The 26,231-nt window shown below is 38.3% G+C and overlaps 2 protein-coding genes across 23 annotated transcripts in view; one reads left to right on the forward strand and one right to left on the reverse strand.

The window, feature by feature from the left end:
- The window catches only part of BAZ2B (bromodomain adjacent to zinc finger domain 2B), a 277,515-nt gene that overhangs the window by 55,196 nt on the left and 196,088 nt on the right, over positions 1-26,231 (forward strand). For 21 of the 22 annotated variants that reach the window (XM_045575517.1, XM_045575494.1, XM_045575504.1 and 18 more), the window contains exon 3: positions 2,820-3,201. The gene's annotated coding sequence lies outside the window, so the exon portion shown is untranslated. Of the gene's footprint in view, positions 1-2,567; positions 3,202-26,231 lie in introns of those variants that run through there. The other variant, XM_045575495.1, reaches the window with a different exon arrangement.
- LOC118709303 (prohibitin-like) lies at positions 12,888-14,035 on the reverse strand. Its single transcript, XM_036421259.1, has one exon. It carries the CDS (start codon positions 13,977-13,979, stop codon positions 12,888-12,890), a length of 1,092 nt encoding a protein of 363 aa, XP_036277152.1. The 5' UTR covers positions 13,980-14,035.

The raw sequence follows: 26,231 nt of genomic DNA on the forward strand, positions 1-26,231 counted from the left end.
TTAGAACTGTGGTCTAAAATTACCCAGTAGAATGGTAGTTTTTTTAATGTAAGTTTTATATGAGTTAATCCCTTTCATTACATGTGTTCCATTTTTTCCTGTTTTTCAGCCATATATCTAAATGTTAAATTAGCAATTGAATTTTATTGTCAAATATTTTCCCCAGAGGTTTCTTTTTTAAAAACCAGGCAATGTAAATTAAATGTCCTCATAAAACCAATTGTTTGGAAAACCAATGTACCATCTTTAAGTCCAATGTTGTTTCAAAATATTATTTGAACCAGAAATTTAACTATGCTTTGCAGCATATTTTAAAGAATATTCAAGTAAAAGATATATCCTTGTGGAAGAGGGCAAAGGGGGGAATAAGTGGTAGTGGAAAGAGACTTGATTTGGGGTGGTGAGTGCACAATGCAGTCTGCAGATGATGTGTTATATAGAATTGCCCACTTGAAACCTTATGGTTTTATTAACTAATATCACCCCAATAGATTCAATTATTTTAAAAAAGATATATTCTTATTCAAGCTAATCAAATATGCCATTTAAAATTATTTCAAAAAAATGTTTTAAAGGAATTCTTTATGAAAATTGAGATTTGAATCTAGCTTTTTATTTATCCTTTCAAAATTGAATGTTTTTAACAGTTATGCTAGTGATTGCATAAACTATCAGAAATGGGTTATTGAAATATTATTATAATATTTTATAAATAGAAATATTAGGGAATGCCTTGTTTACTTCCAATTATTTTAAAATACTGTTTATATGAGTAATGTCCTCTATTATATAAAGATGCATGAACTTTTTTGCATATTAGTTTCTATAGAACATCTAAATGCTAGCATTTACACTTATATTTTAATCTATATATTTTTTCTGGAACAATATTAGTAAATTTTGAAATTGTAGAACTGTTGACCCAGTCATACATGTACAGAGCTTGGCCTCTGAGTTAATTAAATATGAGTTAATAATATATTAAAGGAAATTATTGTCCTTATTATAGTTATTAGATAGTTACTCAAATTATAGCTTCAAAGGAATGCAGAGCATGGAAAACTCAGGATTAAATTATGCATTTGAACCTTAGGCCAGCTTTTACTGTACAGACAGTTTTCTGCTAAGAGAGAAATTGTATGTCATTGAAATTAAATGCTTTTCTGGGATGGAAGGTTCCAGTTTTTAATGAAATTACTGAGTGTGGTGTAGTGAAATGATTAAAATCTGTATTCCGGGAATGTGGCAGGGGGAAAAAAATCAATAAGTGCTAGCACAAGCTTTGCTGCTCAATGTGAATCCTGAGAATGAAATAAACTACTACAAAAATAATAATTAAAAACGTATCAGCACATTAATTTATTTAGCATCCGTCTCCTGAGCCATCATCTTCACTAATTTTTAGCATATATTTTACTATGTAATGAGCAGCCTTCTTTTCAGATATCCCTATTAGACAGGCAGTATTTCCACCCTTCCCCCAGCGCTTCAGCATTGCAATCATTGTACTTGCACTTATTATGTTACAAATGACCGAGGTAAGGCTGACATTCTCAGTGCATGCAAAAAGACCTAGTCTGCCAAGCTTTCTTTTTCCCCCCTAATGAAGCAGCTTTGTGAAATCTCCCCATGTGTTAATACTAATGAAGATCCTCCAGCACAATTAAACTCACAGCCAGTGGCTGAAGAGGAAACATAAAACAATAGCGTCTTTTAAGATACATTTATCCACATATAAATGTACAAATCTATATGGTCAAATTATTTTTCGAAAGCTTTCCTTTCCCTTGCTCTTCATCCTGAAAATTAAATTATGCAATTTTTAATTATATGAACTTTGAGACTTTAATGTGCTGTGGGTGGAAAAACACTACCTCAATGAAAAATTTAAAAATTATCTACCATATTGGGTAATAGAGCATTACCAAGGTAAAGACTTCTTTTTAAATCATTTTTAAGGAACTATGGAGAGTGTGCAGGATGAGAGAATGTGCTGTACTTTATACCTTTAGTTTAACTTTACTGATTTCAGGATGTTGGAATTGTGAAAAATAGTAGGGTAAAAAACAAAGCTGGAAGAGGTTTTTGGAGTAGACAAGTAGCAATAACTCGTGTGTAGTTTAAAGATGGAGCAATGGGCTACCAGTCTTACTTAACTTGATATTTTTACAAGTGTTCAATTCCTGCAATTAGCTACTCCCCTCCCCCTTCAACCTCTCAGAAATTGGGAGGTAGGAGGGAGCTACTACTGAGATTACCTTTTACAGTTTTAATTTATAAATTTAAAACGGTTTACTATTTTAAAGCGTTTTATTTAAATTTTAACTCCATGCATAAACATTACAGGCAGTTTAACTTGCCCTGTTAGGGCACTAGCGTTTAATCCCGGGACAATCCTGCGTCCTTCTTTTTCTTTTATTTCGATTTCCAAACACCCTCGAATTCTTGGCATATCCATTTAGTTGGCTTGTGGACTTCAACCAAATTCTGAGTTTACGGACAAAAAAAAAAAAAAAAAAAGTTTAGGTGGAAATGGTTCATCTATGCTCCCTATTCTCCAGTTTACGTTTGTGAAAAATTCCGTCTTCGATCTCATTTTCTGGTCCTGCCTGCTTTTAAAAAAAGCAAAGCAAAAACAACACATCAAGTTTCCTAACTTTTCCCTGGGACCGGGAAAGGTGCGAACTTAAAGCCACAGTCTTGTTGGGAGGAAGAAGCGACCCCCTCCCTCGCAGGGCTCCTTTCGGAGCTGATAGGTCATTTATTATTGGAAGCGAAACGGTATAAACAATTCTCTCTCTTTTTCCCCTTGTTAACAGCAACTTTCATTGTTGGAGAGAGGAGAGAGAGAGAAGCCTCGCTGGTTGACGTCACTTGGTTCATGAAGCCTTCGCCGAGGAGTGAAGCTGCCGCACAAACCTTGAGAAGAATCATCTCCTGCCTCGTCCGCCGCCGCCGGAGAGGAGCCGACCAGAGGGCGGGAGGCGGAGGGCGGAGGAGCAGCGCGTCCCGGGCTTTCCCGACCGCCGGTCTCCCCTCCGCTCCGACTCCCTACTTTTCTTGCAAAATCAACACCGGGAATTAGGAGGCGTTAGGCTTTTCCGAAAAACAAAACCAACCACCAATAGCCAAACATCGGAACCTTCAGCCAGCCGGCGAAGACAGAAATCCCATCCGCCGCAACTCAGTCGGAAAGTAGAGGTGAGTTAAAACGCTGGGGTCCGGGGCGCGGGGGGAAGGAACATCGCGGACGCGGCGAGGCCGGCGGGAAGGGACGGGGAGAAGCTGCGCCCCGGGAGCCCGGCGGACGCGGAGCCGCTCCGGAGGCGCCCGCGCCCCGGCCCCAGGCCCGGCTGTTTGCGCTCCGGACGCCGCCGGTGTCTTTGTTGTGCGGCTGCGAGCGGGGCCGGGGTGGCGCGGGGTCCCGGGCGGAGTTTGGGGAGCGGGACGCGGAGGCGCGCGGCCCGGGGTGGGGGGTGGGGGGCGGTCTCGGGAGAACGGAAACTTTCCTCCTTGCCGCCCGGGCCGGTGCGGGTGCGGGCGCGGGGCTTCGGTGCAGCAGGGCCCGGGCCGAGCCCCCGCGGCCGCCGCCTTTGTGCCGCCCGGCGGCGCCTCTCCTCCCTCCGCTCCGGCGCGCAGGTCGCCGCCAGCAGTTTGGCTTCGGAAGAAAACATCAGTCCCTGGCCTTGCGGAGACCGCCGTTCCAGCCGGGAACACGCACGGCCCCCCTTCTCGCCGGGGCGGCTGCGGGGTGGGCCCCCCCCCCCCCCCCGCTGCCCTTCCGCCCCCGCCCCCTCCGCCGCGGACCGGAGCGCGGCCCCAGCGCGGCCTCCGCCTCCGGGTCCGGAGCGCTCGGGCTGACAGGAGACGGGCGGGGTGGGGGCAGGTGGACCCGGGGAAATACCTGGAGGGGCTGCTTGGCGCACTCGGGGGAGAGGAGCGCGGCTGTGCCCACAGCAATGCCGGCCTCGGAGCGGCTCTCCCCGGCACCGCCTCCGGCTCCCCGCTCCTCTCCGCGCTCTCCATCCTCATGTCCCCCCCCCCCCCCGCCCCCTTTCCCTTCGGCCCCCCCCCCCCCCCCCCAGTGAAGGAGTTCCCGAACCCCGCAATTGGGACTGGGGGTGGGGGGGGGAGGAAAGGTTCGGGGGCCGGGCCGGCCCCGCCGCGGGGCGGTTGTCTCCCCGCTCCTCGCTCCCTCTCTCTTTTGTGTCCCTCCCCGTGCGGAGCGGCAGCTGCTGGCGGCCGGGTTGTGGAAATTTGTCCCTTTGTGTACGTTACAATATCCTCCATTTTTCCCCTCTGCCCTCCAAACAACAAGCGCCTCGCCATCTTGGGCAGTTTTTATTCCCAAGTCTCTCTCTCTATTTTTGAGGAAGGGGAGGAAGCCTCAGGACGGCAAAAAGTGTGTCCGGATAAGACTCAAAGTTTAGGGGATGTTCAGGGGCTCAGTGACGTCATGTGAACTTTATTGGGTATTTGTCCCAAGAGAACATTTTTCGCTCGATCCCCCACACCCTGTTTTAAAGGACCGTGCGCCTTCCTGATGATCCATAAGTTGTACTGTTTGTTTTTGTGTTCTGTTTTCAGAAATGAACCCCAGGGCCTCCACATTGTGTATGCCCTGGTAACAGGTGGAAAATTGTGCAAAAAATGGTATAAAGTTTTATAGTGTCAGTTGGTATTCACCTAGCTTTTTTTTTTTTTGTCTTTTTTTTTTTCTTTTTTGTCTACGTGCTTTTTATTCTTTGAGGGTTTCATATGTTATTTTTAATCTGCGTGTTCCCTTTTTTATTTATCTCTCTGCTGTGGAATTTTCTTTAATCAGTTTGGTTAATATTTAGGTATACTTATTTTAGATTACCTAGATTCTCTTTTGTAATTACTCTGTTTTATACATATGTGTTTATATTTTGAAAATATATAACCATTGAAAATACTTGGAGATCCTGGATCCTTTTAAAATTTAGTAGCAGATATTAAGTCAAACGACTGGTGAATATGTGGTTAGTATTTAAAATGCAGAGTTGATTTAAAAATATATTTTATAACCTCAAGCCATGAGGCCTGTCAGCCATTATGAAAAGATAAACAATAAAAACAGTGTTGTTTAGATTTGCTTGCCTAAAATAGTTTTTTACCTCACAAAAGTTCAGTTGGTCACATGATCAAACTTAATGGTACACTGACTGCTATATAAATAAGAAGCACTGTAAATTGAATGGGAAAGTGGAATTCTGTCTCCTGTAGTCATTTGCAGTCAGCATATTTACTTCTCTTCTAACAAGGACATGAAACTGTCTGTATTTAATTTGCATTCTCTTTGTCTTCTGGGTTGGGGAAAAACATTGACTACAATTCATTCAAAAAAATAATAGAAACAATTCTGAATACATGAAAAGGTTTGTCTAAGACAAAAAATTGTATGTGGTATGTTTTTATCTCTGTAGCAGTCTTCTTTAGTGTTATCTGCTATGCTTTTTATCTAGGAATTTGCTTTATGTAGAATGCTATATAGAAAGCTTGACTGAATTGAATGTCTGCCACTTATGTGAATTGTTCGTAGGTAAAAATGTTTAAATAGTTATAAGCACATAGAACAGATGGTTCTAAATTATACATGCAACAAAGGACTAGAAGATTTGGCAGATTACAATTGGCAAGCAACAGAGGATAAGCAGTTTAGGAAAATGGTAGTTAAATATATTTGATGTCTCACACCTATTGTAAACACTATATACATTGTCACTGTGCTGCATAATCAATAATTTGGGCAGCATTGAGGAACTTATAAGTATCAGATAGAAAAAAAGTAAGATTTTACAAATGTTTGAAATGAATGGTTAAATGTAAAATTATTTTAAGCCTATGATGACAAATAGGTTTCTTTCTTTTTTTTAGGAAATCAAATTATATTTTAAATATAGGAAGTTATTAATGAGAACTTAATACTGTTATAGTCATAAAGTGGTTTGGAGAGAAGTAGGTACATATTTTAAAATCCAGAGAATAATATCTTTACTGTTCTCATATGTTAAAATAATATTGAAGTATAACGCATTTAGTCTTTCAAACACTACTGAAAAACATTTTTAGACTATTCAGCCTTGGAAATGCACTTACTAGATTTACTGTTGACATAATTTACTAAGTACTTATTAAATGAATATATTTTATTTGAGTTTTGTGCATAACATGATGATTTTACTCTCAATTTTTAAAATGTAAAGATTTTTTAATGTAGTTTTTACCTTTCTAGAATCTAAGTAGTTATAACTAGCATTTTCAAAAGATATGGTATAATTTAAAGTATCCAACTTGGCAGAAATTTGTTTTTATTCTTATGAGCCTTTTATTTAAAATGCATAGAAGACTGTAATGGAAACCTTGGAATTTTAGTCCTGTTGCCCTTTCTCCTATTTCTTTGTTTGCATGTTTATTAGAACTGCACTGTAAAGGAGCAGATGTTTTGCCCAACATCCTGATGTGTTGCTTTTTCTTATGGGAGTGCATAACTGTTCCTTCTGATGCATCAACTTGACAGCTGGTTGATTTCATGGAGCTGCTAAGAAGCCATTAGTGGTGTCATTGAATTGAAACAGAACAGTCACTCCCAGCTTGAACTGCAATTGTTAATGTCTTTGTTGCTACTTTTGTGTTACTATACAAGATGTAGAATATCACAGTTGCTTGAAAGTTCATGTTTTTTTCTGTCTTATCTCCTTGAATTAGTGAAAGTATGTGTTAGAACTTGATTACTTTTAGATTTAAAGATTTCTCAAAGAGATTTTAAGTTGTTATTTGAAGTGTTTTTTTTTGTTTTGTTACCTAGTCTTTGCTAGACCTACCAAAAGAAGATGTGATTTATCACAAACTAAGTAATGTGGTGATTTTGATTCCTAGATAAAATTGTGTCATCAGGGTTTAATGACAATTAATGTACTTGATATCCTGAGGTACTATTTACATTACCTAGTTAGGTATTTTATTAGATTTTTAATTTATAAAGTTAGATATTTCATACCATGAGGTCTAAAAAGTATTGTGCTTTATTTAATAAATATTTACTAATTTGATTAAATATTTGTTTAAACTTGCTGCAAAAGATATTCAGAAAAGAATTATGGAGGAAATGGGCAGCTTTGTGTTTAATTTTCTTTATAAAGTGATGAAAATATTATTAAAGAATTGTCATTTAATTATTTTAAAAATTGAAATCATATATTTATTGCACTAATAATTTTTTTTTGATAGTTCCAACTGTCAAACTGTGGTACTAAAATGGTGATTCTTTTGGTGCCTGTACTCTACTTTTTCTGGTTATTTGCTGCCTTTTTCTTCATGGTGGGAGAAGAGATATGAAGAAGGAAAGAGGAAAAACAGTATAATCCCAAAAGAAAACAACAACAAAAAAATTTTCTGTAAGAAGACTTTAGGATGATAAGTTTAAAGATAAAATGTAGTTTATTAATATTAAGAGATTTTTCTAGTCCTAATATTTATTGACTTATAATTTTTAGATCTTTAAATATACATTTAAACATGTTCAGAGCATAAAATTTATATTTCAAATAAAGTAGTTTGCTTTTAAAACACTTAAAATGTAAAATTGATGATTAGAATATATAATTTGCTGAGTTAAATTCCATTAAAAAGACTTACTATACAATATAAATAAATTTTAAACACTTACCATACACTGTTGAGTGATTGCAGGATTATAGTTTCCTGAAATCATACATTACTGAGGCTAAAGTTAAGATTTATATTGAGTTAATATGCCTTCTCCACCCTTCTATATAACAGCCATACAGTTTCTTAAAAAGAAACTCATTACCTTAGCCTGTGATAAAATTTTTAAGAAATACATTTACTCATAACATATTTGTGTCAGTGAAGACAGTCATGAGTTAGATTGTGTGAAATTGAGTTATATATTAAATGAAAACTTTTAAAAAGAAATCTGAATGCTTAGCTTTCTTTTAGTATCCCATAATTTAAGTAGGAATTTTTCCTCATTGGGTTTCTTGGAGAGCAGTTCTAATCACGAGTCATAAAAAGCTTAAAACTTTAATTCGTATTTTAATTTATATTAACTTTGACATTTTGGGCAATAAATATATTTAATTAATTTATAGTTACATATGGAGTTATAAAATATTGACATCTTTGCTGAAAGAAATAAAATGAATTCACATGACTTTTAAATCAATTTTGAATGCTCTGTGATTTGTGGCAAATCAATACAGTTTGAGATATAAAATATTTAATAATCCTTGTATTTATAAGTTAAACTTTGAGTTTTCAAAATGAATAGGCTTTTTAAAGAATATGAAGCATATTTAAAAAATTACTGTATAACATAGAGGCATATTTAAAAAATTACTGTATAACAACTTGTTTTTTAAAATAATTATGTGTAGACCTAGCACATTTTCCTCAGTGGTTAGAGTATTGGCCCAAGGACTGAAGGCTTCCAGGTTCGGTTCTGACCAAGGGAAGTGCTTCCTTTACAGGTTTTGATTCCCCACCCCAGTTGTGCTAGTGCAGAATGTCTCTCCCTCCCTTCCATCCTCTGAATAATCAATGGAAAAAAATATCCTTGGGTGAGGTTTAATAATAGTTATTTTTATAACATATGAAATTTGACCTGTACTTAGGTTTTTGAATACTTTTCATTCAAAATAAAAATTGTGTTAGAAATAATACTAATAATGATGGTGATATATCAGTATAGATAGGAACCCTTACTAGTTATGTTTGTTAACATGTTTGCATGTGTATATGAGGGAAAAGAAGCATTTGTTTGGAAGGTAGTTATTGTATTGGTACTTAAGCTATATGTAGACATAATTGTGTGTTTTTCCTCTGTTTTCTCCTCTTTACACTTTTCCACAAGCATGCACTCATTAATCAAAGACAGTGCACTCCTGCTGAGGGCAGAGAGGTTCATTAAATTGGCAGTCAGTTTGGTGTAAAGAACGGTGTACTGAAGCTCTTAACTCACTGGGACATAAATAAATCTAAGGTCTCTGTATGCAAACCCTGGAGGTTAATACTGTATAATTCAGTGTCCTGTCTTTGTTTTTATGATTGATGCTTTTGAATGTTTCAAGCTTGATGCAAGTCTTCTAGTAGGTCAGGTTTGACAGTCTCATTGGCTGAAGTGAGAAAGCATTAGGTTGTCAGGACTTTGAGTATGCTGCAGAGATTTTTGATTCCCCCCGCCCCCAAGATCATTGTCATATTGCCTGAGCTGTTATAGGAATGTCCCAATGATTGACATCTCCTGCTGTGATAATGGACCCAGTGCATGAAATGCCAATAGTTTGGTCCTATTTGTTCCTAAGCTTACCGCTATTTGTATCCTTAACAGCTCACATGTAGAACAAGCAAAACTACTGGGATTTCTCTGTAGAAATAGTGCAGGGATTTGGCTTTAGCATGAATTGGTTGCATATTCATAATTTAAGAACAGCTGGTTACAGCAAGCACATAGTCATTTGCAAGCTATTATAAACCATTCCACTCACACATGGAGGCTGTGCTTGGTGTTATTTTTTTATTTTTTTATTGATCTACCTGCATTTAAAATCTGGTCACTGCTGCCACAGAAGCTCTTCATTTTAGCTGTGTTTGCAACATAGAACAGCTTCAATTTAAAATATTTAATTTAAACTAAATGCTGAATAAAATGAAGAAGCTTTGAAGGAACCAAGTGTAAAAGGTCATTAATATATTACTCATCATGTATCTCACCTTGGCTCAAACCAAACAAATGTAGATTATACAACCATTATAATTTTTGGAAAATTATGTTTTATGGCTTTGATCATAGATAAATAACTGAATTATCTTTGATTTGAAAAAATTATGTTTTTTAGTTATGTGTAGGTTTAGGAAACTATAATTGATTAGCCTGTAAAACAGTTTCAACCAATATGCAAAAAAGTGACTACTTTTAGTTTATGAGAGTTGTAAGTCAAAATGGGAAGGATAATCAAGACATAATAATTGGATTAGGATAATGCTAAACATAAAACTAGAAAGATAACTCTAATTTTTTAGAAGGAACCTAATGAGGTCTTTTCTGCTTTCTGGGTCATTTGTGGAATATTAAGCACAACTGTGGTCTTAACAGTATTTAAATGATAATGTGTAAACTGGTTGTGCTATGATAGTTTCCCGCATGTTGTGGGAGAGGAAAATAACCTCCACATTTCAAGCTTTCAGTGAGAAAAGCGGGAGGAGAAAAACGTTATATGTGATTTCAGATATCCTTGTAGGAATCACAGGGAGCTCTAGCTCTGCCTTGATTTGTGTATGTTAAAAGAAATGGGTACTTCAGTGATTTACAATGACGATGTTTATGCTGAGCTTTCCACACAACAAAGTGTTAGGTTCACATGTGCATGCATGTGTTTGTCCCCACAGTAGATGATGAAGTAGCTTTCAGCACTTCAAGGTTGAGTACCAGTCCTAAGAGTACATTTTACTCTTTCTTGGCTTCACAAATGGCTGGATATGTTAGTAATATAACAGAATATATGGCCAAATTTAATCTAGCTGATGGTAAGCTGTACTTTTTTTTCTAAATAATAAATTCAAAGGTTATTAAAGGACGACGTGTTACATTTTAGTTTCGAGTTGTGTAGGATAATAACTATATATACAGTTAACTTGCTATTATTTGAGGTTAAATTAGTCATTTTGTGAATTATTTTATGCCCCTTTTTCTCTCCCTTTGACTATTGTCCCTTCAGCTATTTCCCTGCTCTTTAGCATCTCATCAAAGAATAAGCTGTGGAAATAAAAGGGAGTAAAATTCAAATAAATCTAATTTCCCTTCTTTTCCCACTTGATAAATCAGATGGACAGAATACCTTATATTTTCATCAAAATGAAGGTTTTGGATTTTGTTTCAGATTCATATATTTATATAAAAAAGAAATATGAGGTAATGGACTCAATTTTAAAAATACTAGTAATCCAACAAAACAGTAGACAATTTAGCTATTACTTAAGAAATGAATCAACTAACTAAAGAACCACAGGTATTTGATATACTCATTGCTTTAGTATAATAAAAGGGGAGAAGATGGGCAGCTACCTTCATTCGTTATGCTAATACTGAATGCTGTCTTCAAACATCATCTTGAAGAGCTGTGGATTACGATTTGTGAAAGCTCAGAATAGGGCAGAAAGAACTACTGGTTGGAATCATTAGAAAGGCTCTTTGATTTAAGTAGCACTGAATTAGACCAAGAAGAATGAGTAAACTGAATATTCAGAGATCCAAAAAAGGACACCATGAGTCCCCTCTGTGACAAATAAAGCTAGGTCAAATGGGCAATGGGGGTGGTTGTGGTTCTGCAGTCTTTTTGAGATCACCCTGTTTCACACTAGAAGGAAAAGAAAAGGTTATGGACCTTCTTTTTTCTCCATAGCTTTCACAATTGACTCCATGGCTTTCTCTAGAGGAGGTGGGTTAATCAGTTTCAATAATAGGTGTTGTTTGTAAAGGCAGGTTAAAATAGACAAAACTGCCCTTTCTGGTCAAAGTTACTCAAAATATTGTGTTTCACATGGCATTAACCAAAACTACTTCCTACTTTGTTCTTTTCCTGTGCTTTTATAAATGGTTTTTCTGAAAACTTAATGTGTGGTCATATCTGTTAACAACATTGAACAGGGAGAATATCACCTTGCTTTCCCTTTTCTCAGTTTCCAAGGGGATTTGATAACCAACTCAAAAAAACTCTTCTACTTTTTTTGTTGTTGTTCCTTTGGATGAATGAAGAAGACCGACAATAACTTGTAATTACATTAGTTCTGAATTTCACTAATAATAGAAACCACACTAAAATTAGAGAGTAAGAAAAGATAATAAAAAAAATCAAACATAAATGTACAAGGTCTTATTTTCAGTGGCTAGTCTTTACCTAACTTTATTATTGCTGTACTAAGGTAATTAAATTGGTGTTATTTTCCTTATTTGCAAAATTGTGATGAATATTTGCTTGCAAGAAATGCTCAGAAGGAAACCTTAAAACTTTTACATTATCATTTTTTGTTACCTTGTATGATGATGAGCTTTGAGGTAAATGAAAGGTAAAAGTAGAAAGCTATTTTGTGCCTGAGTTTAGAGAGAAGCCATACTTACATCTTTTCCAGTTTCTATGATGACACGAGAGGCCCGGTGCATGAAAGTCAGGCACTCGGGGATCCCTCAGCCTGGCCTACGCCCTCTTGCAGTCGGGAGTCCTCGGGGGATGTCCAACTGACGGCTTAGGCTGGCTCCTGTCGGACATCTGGCAGTCGGACATCCTTAACGCTGCTGTGGAAGGAGAGGCTCCCGCCACCACGGCTGCACTTGCCAGCCCTGAGCCCAGCTCAGGGCCTCTGGCTGAGTGGTGCTCCCCCTGTGGGAGCATATTGACCACCAGGGGACAGGTCCTGCATTGAGTGTCTGCCCCCTAGAGGTCAGTGCGTGCCATAGCGACCGGCTGTTCCACCGTTCTGTCCATTTGCATATTAGCCTTTTATTATATAGGATGGGATGGTTGAAACATACTTTTGAACTTCCTTGTAAGAAAGATTATTGTTAACATAAACCATTATGGTGACCAAAACAAGAAAGCTTTGAGGATCTGAAACAAATCAGGGAGCAGTCTGTAAGTCTCAGGATGAAGTTTCTTTTTTTTTTTTTTTTAGAGGTCTGAAGTGATTTTACTTTTATTTCCTTCACTTGAAGCCAGTCACGAGATTTCACAGTGATTCTGGGGCAGGGGCAGAAGGAACACAATGATAAGAATCCTCAGGGCGGTGGCCTGGGCCCAGCAGGTGCTGGCTGGGCAGGCCTCGCTGGGCAAGCCGGAGGAGCACCGACTTCAGCAGCAGGTGCGGGCTGGGCAGGCCTCCGAAGGAGCATTGACTCCAGCAGCAGGTGCGGGCTGTGGCCTGTGCCCAGCAGGTGCGGGATGGGCAGGCCTCGCTGGGCAAGCCGGAGGAGCACCGACTTCAGCAGCAGGTTCGGGCTGGGCAGGCCTCGCTGGGCAAGCCGGAGGAGCACCGACTTCAGCAGCAGGTGCGGGCTGTGGCCTGGACCCAGCAGGTGCGGGCTGGGCAGGCCTCGCTGGGCAAGCTGGAGGAGCACCGACTCCGGGGCGGGCAGGCAGGAGACGCCCCGGGAGCGGGAGCGGGAGGTAGGTGACGTTCCTGGAGCCGGAGAGCTGGTAGGCGATGTCCTCCGCAGCTTCCAGCTTGCGCAGCTCGATCAGGCCGTCGCCCGCAGCGGCAAGCGAGTTTGCGATCAGCCTTGCGGCCTTGGCGTCGCCCTCGGCAGAGATGACAGCTGCCTTCTTCTGCTGCTCGGCCTTTTCCACCACAAACCTGGCCATCTCGGCTTCCTGCTGGGCCACCTGCTTGGCTTCTATGGCTTCTGTGAACTCCTTCCCGAAGGTGAGATGCGTCAGGGACACGTCGTCCAGGATGAGCCCGAAGGCGCCGGCTCGCTCCGCGAGGTCTTCGCTCACCTGCCTGGAGACCATCTCCCTCTGGGTGATGAGCTCTTCGGCGTCAAAGCGAGCCACGGCCGCCTTGAGGACCTCGGTGGTGACGGACGGCAGCACGCGCTCGTCGTAGCCCTCGCCCAGGCTGGTGAAGATGCGGGGCAGCTGGCCTGCCGCCGGGCGGAAGAGGATGCGCAGCGTGATGTGGACGTTCTGCAGGTCTTTGCTGCCCGTGGTGACCGGCACGTTCCGGGGTTGGGAGCGGCAGTCGAAGATGATGGGTTTCTGTACCCAGGGGATGAGGAAGTGGGTCCCTTCCCCCACCACCGTGTCCTGCACGCCGCGGAACCGGTCAAAGATGACGGCTCTGTGCCCCGCGTCCACATTGTACAGGGCCGAGTTCACCACGCCTCCCGCGAGGGCCAAGGCCAGGCCAACCTTGCCGATGGATTCTAACACTTTGGCAGCCATGGCTCCTGCTGCTGGGCCCGCTCGCACCTGCTTCCACCCCGACCTCCACAAGGCTTCCCCCGGCTTCTCCTTTTATGGGTTGTCAGGGTAGCACACTGAAAGCAGGAGGTGTGTGAGGCAACAGTAACCGACAGAGGCTGTGGGACAGGTCACTGTCTTAAAAGAGGGGCTGCTTCAGAGCTGAGGGAAGTATTGTTAGGAGGTGGGTAGGAACAACAAAAAAGGATAAACAGTTTTAAGGGAGGCTTTTCAATGAGGTTAAGTGGAGTGGAGCATTGTTATATAATTGAGTGTCAAGATATACTCCATTGCCCTGGCAAGCATGGCTCAGTTGGTTGGAACAGTTGACCACAGCGTCCAGTGCACTGGAAGGTCGGAGTTCGATTCCTGGACAGGGCGGGTACCTCAGTTGGGGGTTTGATTCCCAATGGGGGCATGTAGCAGAGGCAATTGATCGATGTACTTCTCACATCCATATTTCTCTCTTTTAAGTCAATAGGGGGAAAAAAATAAAGATTTTTCTTTATTGTGGTCTAAATGTCATAACATGGAATTCCTGTGTGTTGTCATTAGTATTTTCTGTAAGCTTGTTGAGGAAATATCTATAATCAGACCTTGGGGATTTGAAGTCGGAACTTAAAGGGTTAGGGAAGGGCTGTGTAAAACAGTAAACAGTTGGTTCAGGAAGAGAACATGTAGTAACTTTGGCAGGTTAGGTAAAAGCTCTCCTTCCCCTTCCCTCTCCAGAAAGTCTGTTCATAGGTGTACTTGCCAAAACTCATAAAAGAAAAAAAAAAATGTTTAAAGAATGTGTAAGTGCTTTTGTACTATGTGTGAAATGGGAGGGTAAGAGGAAGCCATGCTCAGGAAGAAAAAAAAAAGTGCCAAATAGAAAGTGACTAGAATTTACTGGGTTTTGTTTGTTTTGTAATGAAGTGTGCTATGACATATAGTGCCTTGAATTTGACCTTTTTCATCTTTATGTGAGACATCTTTTAAACTAGGTCATTCTTTGGGACTCATTGCAAATATTTTATTCTAAGTAGGTAGCATTTGATACATTACAGCTGAAGTCCAGAGGTACCAACTAAATTAATTACATGTATCTGGCATGTTTGCTTCTGTATTTGTAATCTCAGCTCTTCACAAGTGAGCTAAAAATAATCCTGTAGTTACCCAGAGAAACAAATAAAACACGCTTATTAGTGTCTCATGTTTAATACTATTGTGATGTGCTAATAACTTCATATTAGGCAGTAGTGATTAGTTAAATAAATTGATCACTAAATTGAGAACAAGAATCAGGTCAGCATCTATCTTAATAACTGGAAAAAGTTCAGGGTGCCCAGAATAAAATGCATGGCCTGTAATGTGCTCAAGGAGTTAGTAATTTATTTAGAGAGAAAGGATATACATAGAGTCAAGTCTCGTCTTTTGTGAGTTTAACTTATGGAAATTCAATTATTTATGTTAGGAAAATAACTGGGGGTGGGGAAGGAAAAAAACCAATTTTAATGGCCAGCATTTACTCAGTGAACTTCCGGTCTAGGTGGGATACATGAATCAGGTGCTTTCTGTTCCTGAGTAGCTCTTGCAGTGTGAGTGTCTTACAGTAAGTGTGGCTCTTAGGTCTTAATATGAATATTTTTTGGGTATCATAGCTCCTCATTGCAGGCCAGCTGTAAGTTTCTGGAACTCAGAATATGATATTTGTTTTAATGCTAGTGGTCAGATTGGTTGTGTTGGACTTATCTGGATTTATTGAGAAACAGTATATTCATCTCCAGTGTGGTCCATGTCAAAGTTAATATTTACTATATTTTAATAGAACTTACCAACTAGATATTACCCACACTCCCCTATTCCCAATAATATGAGTTTATACTGTATGTGAAGGTAGCATGGTTCAGGATAGTTCATATGCTTAAGTATTGCTATTGATATCTTTAGATGTGCAGGGGAAAAATGGTTTGGAATTAAAGGGGTTCAGTTTCATTTGGGCTTTAAAGGAGGTTGAAGATAGTACTTTATCTTAGAATGGCAACCTGAACAAAGAAATGGATGGAGGGAAACCTACCTAAAATTTGTTTGAAAATAATAAGGAAGTTAGAAAGGGAAATTTGGATTAGCTAATAGATTTTAAGCAGAATTTTGACATGATTAAAAAGTTGTTTTAGAAAGATAGAGTTGGAAGAAATCTGTTAAATGGAAAGAAAGACCAGTGTTTACTGTAGAAATTGGTGTCAGGTGGTAATACTAGACTAGCAGCAATGTGTATGGGCAGAGGGATAAATATGAGGGACAAAATAATTTAAAGGAATGAGGTTGAGCTAGTTTGGGGAGGTAGAAGATTGTATTACCTTATGTTCAAATCTATTTCACATGACTATAACAATAATTTGATGTAGTTGAATACTTATTTTCTCCTTTTAAGGTGATGTGAGAATTAGAGATTGACTGGGGCTTACCAATAGCCAGTAGTTAGGTATTCTTTCTAATATTTCATACAACCTCATGTTGAGTTTAGCTTAAGAAAAGTTTCATCTGTTTTTTAAAATCCTTCTGCATGCCTCCTGGTATATAAAATTATACATAGATGACTAATCACATCCAGCTAGCCTAATATTTTATATTTGTGCTTATTGTTCTGTGTGTGTTTATACCATTGGAAAACATCACTTTCTGAAAACCATTGGGAGATAGGAAGCAGCATGTTCTAAACATATTACAGATGTACCGTACTTAAATATAGAATTTCATGATGCCATGATTTTGCACCCTATGTACTTTGTATGAAATTCATATTTCCCTTTTTTCTTGGTAAAATCTGCTTATTTTTTAATACACTTGGCAAGAGTTACTTTTGTGAAATTCTCCCAACCCTCTACCTCACCGTACGGTTATTTGATTATTTTCTGTGTCCCAATATAATGCTAATAGTGCAGCATGTTCATATAGATAGATTCCCTCCTTCCTACTTTTATAAATAATGTTTCAATGAACATTTTTATGTATGATTTCATTTGTTGTTGTTTGCATTATTTCATGGGATAAATTCCCAGAAATGTAATTACTGGGTCAAGGGCTTGGAATAATTTAAGGTTCTTAAAATATGTATTATGAACTTGGCTTTTGAAAGAATTATATGAGTTTATATCTTTCTAGCAATATATAACTGCACCTATTTTACCATACCTTCATTGGGTATATGCATCATTTAAAAAAATATATATATGTTTTATTGATTTTTTACAGAGAGGAAGAGAGAGGGATAGAGAGTTAGAAACATCAATGAGAGAGAAACATCTGTCAGTTGCCTCCTGCACACCACTTACTGGGGATGTGCTCACAACCAAGGTACATGCCCTTAACTAGAATCGAACCTGGGACCCTTCAGTCAGCTGACTGACACTCTATCCACTGAGCCAAATCAATTAGGGCTGTGCATCATTTTTAGTTCTTGCTAATTCCATTGTGAAAAGTCGTACTTTATTTAATCTGCATTTCTGTGACTAGAGTGAGCAATTTTTCAGTAACTTAACTTGTTGTATTTCTCTTTGACATTTGCCTGTTATTGCACTGAAATCTTAGTGCATATATGTGATATTTATAAGTTCTCCTAAGTATTAACGGTATACTTGTATTACATTTACTATAATTATTTTGCATTTTTAAAAGACCACTTTAAATACACACACACACACACACACACACACACACACACACAGAGGAAGGGAGAGGAAAAGAGAGAAATATCAGTGATGAGAGAGAACCATTGATCAGCTGCCTTCTGCATGCTCCCTACTGGGGATTGAACCTACAATGCTGGCATGTGCCCTGACAGGGAATCGAACCATGATCTCTTGGTTCTTAGGTGGACATTCAACCACTGAGCTACACTGGCTGGGCTATTTTGTATTTTAATACTTTTTTATTTACAGATATGTGAAAATTAACTTGCCCAGTTATTTAGATTTTATATTTTACTAGAGGCCGGGTGCATTAAATTCATGCATGGGTAGGGTTCCTAGGTCTGGCCAGCAATCAGGGCCAATCTGTGGGGTGACTGGCGGGGCAATTGTGTGGGGGGGAATCCCTACTGGCACCTTCCTTGGCTGGCCCGGAGCCACCTGCTCACTGCCCCCTTCTCCCCCCCGCCTCGGGTTGCCTCCTTCTGTGAGGTGACTGGCGGAGCGATTGGAGGGGGTTGTCCACTGGCACCTGCCTTGGCACTTGCCAACACTGCCCCATTATTGCCCTGCTGGCACCCTCCTTGGCTGGCCTGGGGCCTCTGGGCTGGGGGCAGCTCCTGCATCGAGCGTCTGCCCCCTGGTGGTCAGTGTGAATCATAGCAACCAAACGTTCCACAAGTTGTTCTGACATTAGGTGGATTTGCATATTAGGCTTTTATTATATAGGATTATTATTATTACTAAATCTTTATTTATGAAGTATTACATATGTTCCCCTTTTTTTCCCTTCTACCTGCCCCAGCCTTTACCAACCTATTGTCTGTGTCCATGGGCGTTATTTAGATTTTAAAAAAAATTTCCCTTTTTTTTTTACATGTGATTTTTTTCCCTATTTGTTTTTGCTAGTAAAATTGTTCTTTAATGCACATGCCAAGGCCCTATTTTCCATCAACATTTGTTATCTATATCACATTTCCATTGTATACTCTAAAATCTCTAATATAAGGAATGTTATCCTAGATAACTGGTAGCCAACTTTTTAAAATATTGTTAAATTTTGTTGTTTTGCTTCCACCTCTTGTAACAAAATACTTAGATATTGCTGGTTTGTAATATTTGAGGTAAACAATGTGGTGAACTGGGCAACGGGACATAGAGATCGAAAATGTTTTCTCCTAAAACTTTTTCTCCAAATCTCTTGAGGTCTGTGTTATGAGTACACCTGTGTTTTTATGTTTGAAGATCAGCCTTTGATTTAGGCAGTTCCCCTGTTCACAGAGAGCTTGGCATACGGGTGTTTGTGTATGTGTGTGTGTGGGGTGTGTGTGTGAAATGGCCACCCTGTAATACTGTGGATTATGAGTTTTGTATGGTGAGTCAGTGCTTACTTATGTCTGCTTAGTCAAATTTGATCATCACCTGCAAAGCTGGCTCCTTTTCAACCCTAATGATAGGTTGAGGAAATTAAAACAATGAGGCTACCTATAGGTAGCCCTTGATGTGTTTTTCCTCTGTGAATATGGGTCCCAAGCTCTGTGATCTCCACCTCTCTTATAAGCCTTCCGTGTTCCTAAACTTTAATTCTGCAGGTTATGGGTTGGGATATAATGTAATATTCTCATTTATTTCCTAAAATCCGTACCTTTTAGTACCTTGGGGTATATGTTTATGGAATCAGTCTTGTTATAATATTGTTCTTTTCTCTGGCTTCTTTGATTATCTGGCTTTGGCTCTTCTTGGTGGGCTTTTTTGAATGATAATGTAGATGGTGCTCTTTTATTCAGATATCAAGGTTTTTTTCATATAACCAGAAAATTTTTTTCAGAAGGGATTGTACCATTTTATATTTCTACCACTGGATTCTGAGGATGCTTGTTTTTTAAATTGTCTTTTTAATGGTAATAACTTCATTTTAATTTGTATATTTTTATCTAATTTTGTTTTTTATTGCTTTATGAATTTTAGAGAGGAAAGAGAAAAATATCAACTCATTGTCCCACTTATTTGTGCATTTATTGGCTGTTTCTGGTATGTACCCTGACGGGTGATGTAACATGCAACTTTGGCATATCAGCACTACTCTAACCAACTGAGCTACCTGGTCAGGGCCTTAACTTTGTATTTTTAATTGTTATAGATAATCACATGTTCCTAAGTTTATTGGGGAATTATATTTGTGTTTGAATTGCTTAGAAGAAATGGTTTTGGAAAGATTTTTGGAGGGTTGTGATCATAATAATGTTAAAGATTTTTCTTGATCCCCACAAAAAGCTGGTCTCATTATGACGTATGGCTGATTATTTTCATAGATGCAGCAAGAATATTAACCTCATTGGGCTCCTTGAGTTTGTTTTTGCATATCTTTAAGGTGTATACAATTGTATAACTACCGAGCCTACAGAATTAACTGTGACTGTAACTTTTTATAAGGAACCTCAGCTAGGACATTTAAAAGCCACTGTTATTTGTTTTTCTCAGGGTAGAAAAGCAAGCCTAGGACACTATCAGATTTTACCTATAGTAGTATCCTTAAACATCTCTCAAATTTTTAAGATTCGTGGCCTGCTGTGAAGTGATCTTTATTATCACCTGTAAGGCTGAGCCCTTATAAGCCAGGGACCAGGCCAGTATTCCTGGTCGGGCTTAGTAGGCATTGGGTCTATAAGTAAAGTCAGTGTTGTTATACCTGTTTAAATGAGCATTGTTCTCAAGTGTGACACTCCAGGTAAAACATTTATTGCTCAATGAGTTTGTACAACTATGTCCTGATGAAAGGGAGGGCGAATTATTATTGAATCTATGCAAATATTTCTATTGCTATGAAAAGGAGATTCTTGTCCTGGCCTGTGTAGCTCAGTTGGTTGGATGTGGTCCAGTGCACCAAAAGTTTGCTGGCCACATTCCGGTCAGGGCACATGCCTGGGTTTCAAGCTTGATCCCAGGTGGGGGAGTTCAGGAGGCGGCTGGTCAATGTTCTGCTCTCATGTTGATGTTTCTTTCTCCCTCTCCCTCTCCCATCCCTCCTCTCTCTCTCTCTTAAAAAGAAAAAAAAAATCAATAAAATATTTTTTAAAAAGAAAAGAACTAAAGAGTTTCTGAATTCTGAGAGTTAGTGAAAGTTTTTTAAATGTCTCATTTTGGTTCATACAAGCAGAGTTTACTAATAGTTTGGTTATAGAAAGCTTTAGAAGGAAGAAAATAAAACATTAAAACAGTATCAACAATATTCCAATCAAATGCACTTTCTATCATTAGTTCATTTGGTACTATGTAATTTTTGTTGTTTCTTTCTTTCTTTTTTTCCTGGACCACAAAATGTTTAATGTGACTGGTACATGTTGTAAAAACAGATGGGTGAATTTGGGTTTTCTCCCAAGGGCAATATACATTGGAACAGTACATAGAAAATATCAATGACAATTTTTAAATTTAGAATGCCCATTCCAGTTAAGATATGGATAATTTTTTTAGGAAGGAAAAATATTGGAAATGGGAGACCAATTAGGAAGAAATAGTTAATGTTGATGAACAAAGAAGGTGATTATGAGAATACAGAGAAGACATATTCAAGAGAATAAAATAAAAGGAAAGATAGAATGTCATAATGTAATATTGAGGGTGTTGTTTCTTTTGGGTTAGCTGGGATTGGGTGAGCTGTCTACTGTTAGGAAGGTGTTTGCTGAGAGGTTAAAAAGGGTCCTGGAAATCTTGACTCAAAGATGGCAAGGGAGCAGTGGAGGGCTTTCACCCTGGGAGCCTGTTCTCATAGTCTGACCTTTGGAGTTAACAGTTTGAAGAACTTGCCTGGTACATTCCTTTTCTCAGACTCTGAATCTCTCTTTTGTTGAAGACACAAACTCTGGCCTATAACTTGTGGCAGAGCTTTTAAGGAACTATCAGAGTAAAATAACAGCTATCTGTGGAAAACAGAGACTCAGTGTCTGTGGTGAATTTGTTTCTAAAATTAATAATAGAATGGAGAAGTGTAAAATTCTCTACTGGAGTACAGTATCTAACTATTTCATGAAAATAATTACTTTCCCTGAGAGTAAAAATATAAAGGACAGTGAGAACATTGACACATCTCTAGGGACTTTCTCACAAAACAAAATTTTTGAAATATTTATTAATAACACTTTACCTTTAAAAATGTAACCTAAGAAAGATACATGTCTTTCTTGGTTTAATACCTTTTCAATGCGCTCTTACAAATAATAACTTATCAAACAAACCTAACTTTTTCTAGCAGCAATAATCTGGTAGAAGTAACAAAACTCTTTTGTTTTCTTGAGGCATATTGGGAAATTGCAAAGATAATTTTAGTGTAAAATATTGTAAAAAGTTTTATATTTTTACATTTAGGATATTATTATTGTAGGATAATGCAAAAATGAGAGTTGTTAGAAGATATGTGGCTTGATTAAAGTAGAATCATGGGAAAGGATGATAAAGATTATGGAAAGTGACTAGACTTGGGGTGGTGAACATACAATATGCTAATGCTATACTGTAGAATTATACACTTGAAACATATACAGATTTATTAATCAACTAGAGGCTTGGTGGCACGAATTCATGCACAGGTAGGATCCTTCCGGCCCACCCTGATTGGGCTGATTGGGGCTGGGCTGGACAGGGGGAGGGGCCATGGGCGGTTGGCCAGTGGAGAAGGGGCTAAGGGAGGTTGGCCAGTCAGCCCTGCCCCTGATCCAGGTGCGGGGGATTGAAGGGAACCAATTGGGGCCATGGTGCGTCAAAGCAACTGGCCTTTCAGGTCGTGATTTCACCTCAGTAAATTAAATAAAAACTTTAAAAGTTGAAATAAAAAAAATAACGTATAATCATGGGTTCCTGAAATACAATACTTGCTTACCTATTTAATTAAAGTAACAATAAACATAAACATAGAAGATAATATATTTCCTGTGTTAAAGAACAAAAGTTCTGTCAGTGTGAAATCTAATTGGCTTTATTGAGTAATTCATGAATCAGGCAGCATTCCATCTAGCAATTAGAGAGGAACTCTAAGAAGCTATACAAATTGAAGGCTTTTATAGGCAGAAACTAGACAGGATATGAAAATTATCAGCAAAAGTAAAAAGATTTTTTCAGGGAAGGTTATCTTCCCTTAGGACAAGGTGGGGGTCTTATCTTGCAGATAGCCTCAGCTTCCTTTGGGGAGGAGTGAGAGGGCCCATGTGACAGATTACCTCATTGGTACTCCCCAGAAAATTCCAGCCTGATTAAAATCACATTCTTGGGGAATTCCTGGGCAAGTGGGTCAGTTATGAAATGTAGGTTCAGTATTTTGGGTGTTTAGCACAAGTGACTCCATTTTGGGCTTGTGGTTTTTCTCATGAACATCTGGTGCATAAGTGAGAGAAATCTTTATTCCTTTATCCTAATATTCTTATTTTTGTAGGTAATAGTTTGAAGTACCTGGTACATTTCTTTCCTCAGACTCTGACATGTTTCTATTACTTAGGCACACTTACATAGGAGAAGAATAGCCTTTCATATTAAAGATGAAGGTATTAATCAGCATCCCAAGGAAGCAAGCCCATCAACATTGAGTGAAACTGCTAAGATTTAAAATGTTTCATAGCTTATTTTTAGAATTGGCTCTTATAAATTAAGGCATATAAAATTCACTTTCCAAGTTAATCCTTCAGTATCAGTCTCTCATATTCCAGAACAAATGGATACTTTACTTGGGGTCACTAATTACCTCTAGGGGGATCTATGAGGTCAAGAGTATTTTCAAAACAATAGTAAGATATTATTTATATTAATTGTGAGGCATTCATTATTGCTGTCTTCAAATGTATTAATAAATGTATAAAGTAATATCTAAATTTGAATTTTCAATGTAATAAATATCAATAGCTATTATCCCTAGAGTCCTAGCTGTAGGACAAAACCCTTTTAAAAAAATGCATACACCCAGTTGTATTTCCCTTATCTGTAAAGTAAGGTTGGTATGAATTTTGTCCAAAATTCATTAGATTTTTACTTTGGCATTAAGTATTTGCTTTAGGCAAGGAACTCTTTAAGAGTTGGGGTGGGAGGAAATAAAAAAGTTAATGATACTTTATCGTTTTTTAAAAAAAACATATTTTATTGATTTTTTACAGAGAGGAAGGGAGAGAGAGAGAAAGCTAGAAATGTCAATGAGAGAGAAACATCCACCAGCTGCCTCTTGCACACCCCCTACCGGGGATGTGCCCGCAACCAAGGTACATGCCCTTGACGGGAATTGAACCCAGGACCTTTCAGTCCGCAGACCGACGCTCTACCACTGAGCCAAACCGGTTTCGGCTGATACTTTATCTTGATTACTAATTCTGTTTAGTAGAATACACTAAATTTTAACAGTTTAGAACAACAAATAGTTATTATTTCAATTTCGATAAGTTTGAGATTGACTTAGGTGGTTTAGCTCACATCTGATGAGATGACTATCAAACTTGCAGTTGGGACAACAATCACATCAAAACGCAGCTAGGACTTGGAGAATCTGCTGCCAAGTTCACAGCTCCTTACTTACTTTTTCTTGTTGGATGTTGGCAGGAGGCATCAGAACTTAGTCATGTGGTCACTTACATAATGCTACTTCTGACATGGTTGCTTGCTAACCCAGGAGTGAGTGATGAGAGGAGACAGAGACAGTGATATAGACTTTGTGGAGGGACAATGCTGTGATAGAGGAAGAAGAAAACTTTGAACATAAAGCAACATGAAAAATTATAAAGTCCTGATTTTGTTTACTCATAAACATGACTCCAGAAATACTTAAAATTTACTGAAGAAATTTTCATTCCAGATGTGTTATATGAATCTAACATATTTCATATATATGAAAGGCTCATATCATATAAACAAAAGGTTTATATTTAGTTTTAAAAGTAGCTGCTTTGCTTGACTTAAAAGGTCATATTAGAATCAACTATTTCAAAGAAAATAAAAGTCTAAATGAAGTTCTAATTAGTAACAAAATATGCTATCAGAGATAAAGCGTTAATTCTAGTTCTGTGAATTTTGCATCAGAAAATGAATCTGATGATTTTAGGTTTTTGTTTTATTTTGGGCTTTGGTTACCCATAGTGGAGATGGAATGAAATTTTTAGTAAAGTTATAAGTAAAATGTAAATACTTCTTCATGAAAACAATCAAGGAAAAATATAGAGTATTAGCATGCTTCTCTCTTTGAGTATTTTTAAGATTGTATGAATTGTGATTCCCTTCTTTTTACATTTTAGATTATTATTTTTTTAAAACTACTGCAGCCCTGGCCTGGTAGCTCTGTTGGTTAGATAAACCAAGGTTGCAGGTTCAAAACCCAATCAGGGCACACATATGAGTTAATCAATGCATAAATAAGTGGAACAGCAAATAGATGTTTCACTTTCTTCCTTCCCCTCTCTCTTTAAAGTCAATAAATAAATTAAAAGAAATTAAATTATTGTACATGCCATTCAGTAGTTAACTCTCCCCACTTAACTGTTACTACCTTAAGAATTTGTTTCTGTTTCCTGAGTCTACCTTTTTTTAACCATAGAAAATAGAAGTAGACTAAGGAACTGGCAAGACAGCCAGAAACTAATGTAGCTAGTGTTGTGTCCCATTACAACTCCTGTTTTAATAGAAATAAGAAAGTAACTCAAGGCCTGTTGGCTAGGAGGAGTAACCCTGGAACTTAACTCTCATTTGCTTCAGACTTGTTCATTTGCCTAGAAAGCTTTTAGGAAAGAGGTGTTCTAATAGAATGAAAAAGTTTTACATTCCTGTGAATGGTTAGACTAATGCATTTCATTCTGTTATATATCTTTAAATGTTTACAGTGTGCTTTTCATTCATAGAAATAAAATAATACATATTTTCTGGACAATGAGATTTGGTATTATGTGATGTAAGCCTAATGTGGTCAAAATATTTTCACATTAAGTGAAACCTGGAAAATAGATTTGATCTTAAACTCAGAAGAAAAAATTAAACACATTATTAAATGTAATCAGACTGTTACTTGTTGATCATGTTAAGAACTAATGTTTTAAATAATTAAATTTTAAAATGTAAAATGTTATTTTTATAAAATGCTTCTTTGCATTTTTTATTTTCCTCTTGAGATAAATCTGATCATGTTGTTGAGCTTAAACAAATAGACAGCCAGATATTTCTCCCAAAATTGGGTTTATCTGGGAATTACAAGGAATTGCAATTTGGGATATGTGGTCTAATGGTGAACCAAACATATGTACAGAGAACAAAGGAGAGGAAGCTTTTTTAATGGAGTAGGAAGGGGCTGTTGTAAAGGAAGACTCTAATGGAGGAAACTGAAAGTTCCAAGTATACCATGTTTCCCCGAAAATAAGACATCCTCCGAAAATAAGACCTACTTACAGGTTTCCTTCTAAGTGAAATATAAGGCATCCCCCCAAAAATATGGCCTATCTCCAGACCCTTGATATTGCAGTAAACAAGCTATTCAAAGACAATTTGCGTATGAAAATTAATGACTACATTGAAAATAGAATGGAGAGAAATCAGCGTGGAAACTTTG

The sequence above is a fragment of the Pipistrellus kuhlii genome, unplaced genomic scaffold (assembly GCF_014108245.1).
Source record: "Pipistrellus kuhlii isolate mPipKuh1 unplaced genomic scaffold, mPipKuh1.p scaffold_m20_p_7, whole genome shotgun sequence".
Taxonomy (NCBI): domain Eukaryota; kingdom Metazoa; phylum Chordata; class Mammalia; order Chiroptera; family Vespertilionidae; genus Pipistrellus; species Pipistrellus kuhlii.